This window comes from Tupaia chinensis, unplaced genomic scaffold (genome assembly GCF_000334495.1).
Source record: "Tupaia chinensis unplaced genomic scaffold, TupChi_1.0 Scaffold000221_1, whole genome shotgun sequence".
Taxonomy (NCBI): domain Eukaryota; kingdom Metazoa; phylum Chordata; class Mammalia; order Scandentia; family Tupaiidae; genus Tupaia; species Tupaia belangeri.
The window spans coordinates 1,360,316-1,366,548 of NW_006159696.1; the positions used below are offsets into that span (position 1 = coordinate 1,360,316).

At 62.6% G+C, this 6,233-nt stretch overlaps 1 protein-coding gene and 1 long non-coding RNA gene across 2 annotated transcripts in view; one reads left to right on the forward strand and one right to left on the reverse strand.

The window, feature by feature from the left end:
• LOC102478285 (annexin A8-like protein 1) overlaps window positions 1-6,186 on the forward strand; it is a 15,926-nt gene extending 9,740 nt beyond the window's left edge. Inside the window, exons 6-12 of the mRNA XM_006147742.3 lie at window positions 291-370; window positions 843-902; window positions 1,391-1,484; window positions 1,694-1,789; window positions 3,279-3,337; window positions 4,362-4,484; window positions 6,041-6,186. Of these exons, the coding sequence (XP_006147804.1) occupies window positions 291-370; window positions 843-902; window positions 1,391-1,484; window positions 1,694-1,789; window positions 3,279-3,337; window positions 4,362-4,484; window positions 6,041-6,100 (572 nt within the window). The 3' untranslated portion in view covers window positions 6,101-6,186. The remainder of the gene's footprint in view (window positions 1-290; window positions 371-842; window positions 903-1,390; window positions 1,485-1,693; window positions 1,790-3,278; window positions 3,338-4,361; window positions 4,485-6,040) is intronic.
• The window catches only part of LOC102477971 (uncharacterized), a 16,817-nt gene continuing 14,569 nt past the window's right edge, over window positions 3,986-6,233 (reverse strand). The window contains exon 3 of the long non-coding RNA XR_334455.1: window positions 3,986-4,150. This is a non-coding gene — a long non-coding RNA (uncharacterized LOC102477971). The remainder of the gene's footprint in view (window positions 4,151-6,233) is intronic.

Consider the following 6,233-nt stretch of genomic DNA (forward strand, 5'->3'; position numbering starts at 1 on the left):
GAGGCTGGGGCTTTGCCAAACGCTGTGAAACGGAGCTCGAAGGGCAGCCCCTGGCCAGGCCCAGCGTTGTGCTTTGAGCTTGGGCATCCATGTCCCCTCTAGTTGAACAACTGCCCTGGGGACAGGCAGCTGCCACTTGGACACCTAGTCGCTGCGTCCATGCTATGCTGGGGACTTGTCCCTCGAAGGCTTTCCCTGGGGGACCTATAGGAACTGGCCTGGCAGGAGCCCAGTGGACGGACTCTAGGCGGCTCTGACCTCCGCCCGGGCCTCTGTCCTGCTTCCCACAGACTACGGTTCCAGCCTGGAGGAAGACATCCAAGCAGACACAAGCGGCTACCTGGAGCGGATTCTGGTGTGCCTCCTACAGGTACCAGCCAGCCCGGGCCTGGCTCTGTGTCCCAGCCACTCCCCCATGGGGAGACCTTGAGCAGGACTCCTGCTGGAAATAGGCAGAGGGCAGCCGGCAGCCTGGGGTCCCCTCTCAGTGTGGTTGGAGGGTCCTGACTGGAGCCCCTGCACCTTCCCGACTCGGCCGCTAAGGGCGCCGGTCACTAAGCAGGCCATCCTCCCTGGGCCAGGCCCGTGCCAAGCCCTTTGCTCACTGTAGCCGCCTAGGGCCCCTGAATCCCGCGGGGCAGCCTTTACTACTCCCAGTTAGGGATGAGGTAACCAACACCGGCAGAGGGCAGGGGACCGGCATGCCAAAGGTCCATGGCCATAAAGCAGCAGAGCCCACCTACCCGCCCATTCTGGGTCTCCCAGGCTGTCCCCAGTCTCCCCTCCAGCCCCCAGCTGCTCTGGTTGCCTGGCCTGCCTCACAGAGCCTCCTCCCCTCCCAGGGCAGCAGGGATGATGTGAGCAGCTTCGTGGACCCAGCGCTGGCCGTCCAAGATGCCCAGGTGAGGCAGCCCCGCCGCCCTCTGCACCCCAGAGGCTGGCGCCCGGAGGCCTTGCTGGGCGTCTCTGCTCACAGGGCTTTCTTTGAGGCTCAGTAGAGACCACCCAGTGAGGTTCCCCACAGGCTTTGGCCTCAGGGTGTCTGAGGAGGGGACCAAGGGTGTTGGGGAGAGCCCAGAAAGGAGGGACAGACGGGACATGGCTTGGGTAGAGGTGGCTGAAGCTCTGTCCTGGTGGCCTGGAGAGGGGTGGCTCCCAGAGCAGCTGCTGGCCCCACATGGAAAAGCCCAAGCTTGAGGTTGAGCCTGAGCTGTCAGAGGAGAGCTCAGCCTGGTGTGGCTCCCTCAAGGGGACGACAAGCTAGGAGAACGCTGGCCCGGCGTCTGGGGGCTGTGTGGGCGCAGCTCTGGGCTCTGGGCTCTGGGGCCCTGGGGGCTCTGGGCTGTCCCGCACCTCTGACCTTCAGAGGTGCTGTCATGCCCGGTGCTAGGACCTGTACGCAGCGGGGGAGAAGATCCAGGGCACCGATGAGATGAAGTTCATCACCATCCTGTGCACACGCAGCGCCACTCACCTGATGAGAGGTGCGGGGGCACGGGGGCGGCCCAGGGCAGCGGGCACGGCCCAGGCTGTCTGGTGCGCAACTCTCTGCGGTCACGGAGCTGGGGAGCGAGCCCGGAGCCCCCACCGGCAGCCGAGGGGGAGGTCGGGGGGCACAGCGCCCTGCAGGCTTGGCCGCGCCTCCCGGGCCCGCGGGGCCTGAGCGGAGCCTGAGCGGAGCCTCGCCCTGCAGTGTTCGAGGAGTACGAGAAGCTCGCCAACAAGAGCATCGAGGACAGCATCAGGAGTGAGACGAGCGGCTTGCTGGAGGAAGCCATGCTCACCGTGGGTAAGCCGGCTCCGGGACCCGCGACCCGCGACCCGCGACCGTCCTGCCCTACAGATGCAGCCTCCCGCCAAGGGCTGGTCTCTGTGCCACCCACGAGGTGCCCAGGCCTGAGTGAGTGTGTGTGACTGTGTGAGTAACTGTGTGTGTGTGTAACTGTGTGTGTGTAACTATGGGGGGTGACAATGTGTGTGGCTGTGGGGGGGTGACTGTGTGGGGGTGTGAGTTTGCATCTGAGAGAGTGTGGTCCTTTATGAGTGGCTGTGCAGGTGTGAGCACAGGTGTGTGTGAGAGTGGGCGTGTGCCAGTGCGTGTGCCTGTGGACATCCATGAAGCCCGGGCCCTGGGCCCACCCATGGTGGCCACACCCTCGGGCTCAGTTGTGAAGTCCTGAAAAATGCCCTTTCTGGCCTGGGTGGGGACCTGGCCCTGCCTTGGGGCCGACTGAGGAAGTGAGGAGTGTGTGGTCGATTCCTCGAAGGAGTGTGTGGTCGATTCCTCGATTCCTCGCAGGGGGGCTGATAGCCTGCTACTGCTGCACCAGAGAGCCTTCCCCACGGGGCCAGGAACCCCCAGGGCACCTCTCGGGGTGCAGAGCTGACAACATGAGTCTTTGCAGCAGAGAGAGTTGGGCCTCGAGCGGTGTCCCACCTCCCCTCAGGTGGACCCGGGGTCAGGCCCTGGCTGGGGCACTCACCTCCACACCAGGCTGCCGCGTGCAGAGTCCAGCAGCCGGGACGGAGGGGACACTGTGCACTTGTCCCTCAGGGCAGGCTTTGACTGCCAGGCCAAAACCTCGGCTGTGCCGGAGCATCTAAGCACAGCCTTGCTCTCACCCCAGCTTCGAAGCCAGCCCTGGATCAGCCTGACAGCTGCCTGAGACCGCGAGGGTGTGCAGGGCCCGTGGCACTGGGCACTCCTGTCCCCCGCTCCCTGGGCCCCCTCACCCTCTGCACAGCTGAGTCGGAAGGTCACGCACTGAAGTCACAGCACCGGTCAGGCAGGCATGAGCACGTGCTGGCCTCCCTGCAGCCGGCTAACACGCCACCCTCAGCCTTGCCCGGGAAAGAGCGAGCCCCCTTGGCACATGGGGACTCTAAAGGCAGGGTTCTTGCTGATACGTGACACACGAAGGAGCCAGTGGCCACTGCACCGTGGCACCTTCGTGGAGACGAGTGTGAGAACCAGCTCCCCAGGTCTGGGTTCTCTGGGGCGGGGTGGCTGTGCTGCCCTCGTGCTAGTGCGTGTCACATCTCGCCCTTTGCCTGTCTGCTCTGGGCCTTCAGAGCCGGGCCAGTGCCCCAGGCATCCTTCCCTGTCCCACGCCACCTGACACAAAGCCTCTCCTTAGGAACCAGGCGGGGCACGCAGAGGGCGCCCAGCCTTGCGCGGTGTGTCTGTCCCTAAGACCTGAGGTGTGCAAATATATAAAGGAGTGTGTGAGGCTGGCCGTGCCACCTGCGGGCGTTAACAGAGCTCTCTTGTCTGCCAGTGAAATGCACCCGGAACCTCCACAGCTATTTCGCGGAGAGACTCCACTTCGCCATGAAGGTAACTCCCGACTCCCCGGCGGCCAGTCCGCCCACGTGGCCTCACGTGGTCACCGTCTCCCATGCCGGGTCTTCCCTTAGCCCAGCCTCCTGTGTATCAGAAGGGTGTCGTCCTGGTCCTGGGAGGGAAGCGGAGTCTGGGCAGGGGAAGGCCTGCCCCCTGGAGGCGCATGTGAACAGGTGCTCACAGCACTCACCGCACTGCCCTCCAACGGTCCTGAGGCCTGCAGGTCTGGCCGTCCCAGGGATGGCGAGGCCAAGGCTCACGCCCGAGGTGGGGCAGCTGCTGCTGGCAGAGCTTAGCGTGAACCCCGCCAGCCCAGGCCTCTGTTCATGCAGCACGCGGCCTCCAGAGCGGGTTTGCAGCTGGCGGTCGCACGTGCCACAGAGGGAGGGTGCCACACAGAGCTCGGCTTTCCTGAGCTCAATCTGAGGGCACAGATCCCAGGCCACTTAGGTCAGTGGGCTTTCAGGAACCTGGAACCAGGTTGGAAGGCAGATCCGCGTTTAATTCCCAAGACTGAAGTCAGCGCCCGCCCTCTCTGACTAAGACTGCAAACGCCACCAGGGGTGCGGCCATGCCGGAAACCCCGAGCCCTCTGCTCATGGCTGCCCGCACATAAGAGAGGGCGAGGGATTCTCTGGGCCATGTTGAGACCCTCCAGGGACGACGGTGAGCAGGAAGACCTGCTGGCCAGCTGGCGAAGCCACGGTGGTGCTGCCCTGGCAGAAGTGCTGTCCCCCGGGCAGTGAGCTTCATGTGTCTAGGTTCCGAGGTGGGAAGCCAGGCGCTGCCGTGTGGAGCATCTGGCTTCTAATAAGGGAAGAGACGAGGGTAGTGAGCGAGAGAGATTGAGGGAATGGATACCCTACGCCACCCGCACGTCCCTCGGAGTGCTCTCCCCGTGAAGCAGAGGCTCGGGCCCGCCTCTGAACGCCACAGGACGTGCGGCACAGATCTGCCCACCACGGCAGAGAGGACAGGAGAGGCACGAGCCACCTCTGACTGCCACTGTCCTGTCCAGGGAGCAGGTACGCGTGACGGGACCCTGATCAGGAACATCGTCTCCAGGAGCGAGATTGACTTAAATCTGATCAAGTGTCAGTTCAAGGAGCTATACGGCAAGACGCTCAGCAGCATGATCGAGGTGAGCGAGCCGTGGGCCCAGCATGCAGGCCCTTTCGAAACATACGTCCCTGGGCGGCCCGGAGCTTTCTCTGGGCATCAAGGGTTGCAGGCATTGCCACATGGTGTGTTCGGGGTTCGGCGAGGTCAGCATGGCTGCAGCCAGAGGAGGGTCGTGGTGGGAGCACACAGAGACCGATCAGGGAGGTGCCTCTGTCTCGCCAGACAGCTGGCTCGCCATTTGAGGCGTGGTTGCCCCATTGGCGTGGTGGTGTGGCAGTTAAGGCACTGGGCTCTCACAGAGTCAACTGTGGGTCAAGTCCCGGACCTAGTGGTTTGAAACTCATGCCGGGCATGTGTGTGTATGCCCAAAATCCCGAAAGAAGGAATTGCGGCATGGCCTTCCTCCCTGTGGGGGTGGATTTCTCATTTTCCATCTCTCTCTGTCTCTCTGCAAGGGCATGTACCCTAATAGCAAAAACAAAACAAAACAAAACACTCTCAAAAAAAAAATTCCACGCATAATCCATACATTTGATAAAGTAGACAAAATTAATGTTTTGTAAAATAGGAAATTTAAAATGTGGTTTTAAATCCACATTAAGGGTTTAGGCTCCACAGGGCCGAAGTTTGCTGACCTGTCAAGGAGTAGTTCATTCCCAGGAGACCTAAACAGTCCCAGAGCCTAGAAAAGTAGAACGGACCACACTCCTGCCCATCCCTGCTGTGGCCTCTGCCCTTCGTCTCCACCCTCGTAAGAGGGGCCGATGCTCTGCGGACTCCGTGGGCAGACCCCTGACAAGCCAGTCCTGGCAGGGCCTGCCCAAAGCTCAGAATCAGGGCTCCCACATGGATCTACAGGGTCAATCTTATCAAGAGATGAAGCAGCTAGACCCCTGGTGTGAGCGAGGGCCTTGTGGGCAGGCTCCCCCGCACCCGCTGTCTCCTCTGCATCTGTAGTCTCCCCTGCACCTGCTATCTCCCCTGCACCTGCAGTCTCCCCTCCACCCACAGGCTCCCCTGCACCTGCCCATCACCCCTTGCCATGCCTCAGCACATGCAGTCAGCACCAGCCTCGTTTTCTAGATGAGAAGCGTCTCCTAGGGGAAGCGTGTGCTCTGCCGCACGGTCGGTGACCGACGAGCTGTGCTCCAGGTCTGCGTGCCCGAAAGCCAAGCTCAGTCCCCCAGGGCCTGCCTCCAGCTGCGGCTCTGGGCACTGCCTTCAGCCTGGGTTCCCCGGACTGTAGGAGCAGGTGTCAAACAAAACTGGGTCGTGCTGAGTAAATGAATGACAGGGTGCACCTGGGTCCCCAGTGAGACGTGGTATGAGCCCTGGGCAGCCGAGGGGTGAGGAGCCACCCACACATCGGCTTGTTTAAGAGCAGACGGAGCCACCTCTGCCATGGACCCTCCACGTCAGGCCCCCACGGTGCAGGGAATCACAAGGCAGTACAAAGGAATGGTCTAACACGGAAGACCAAGGGAGAGGGGGACAGGGTGGCGCCTGCGCCATGGGGACCCAGAGGGACTGGCCAGCAAACACCCCCTTCTAACCCTCCGTGCCTCCTGCCCTCAGGGGGACACCAGCGGTGACTTCAAGAACGCCCTGCTGAGCCTAGTGGGCAGCGACCCCTGAAGACCAAGAAGAGGCAACAAAGGCCCAGGAGCCAGAGCTGCGGGACCTGCTTGCTCGGCCTTGGCCGGGGTGGGGAGGGTGGGGTGGGGTGGGGGCCACAGCCAGCCATTCAGCCTCTGGCTCCCAGGTCCCC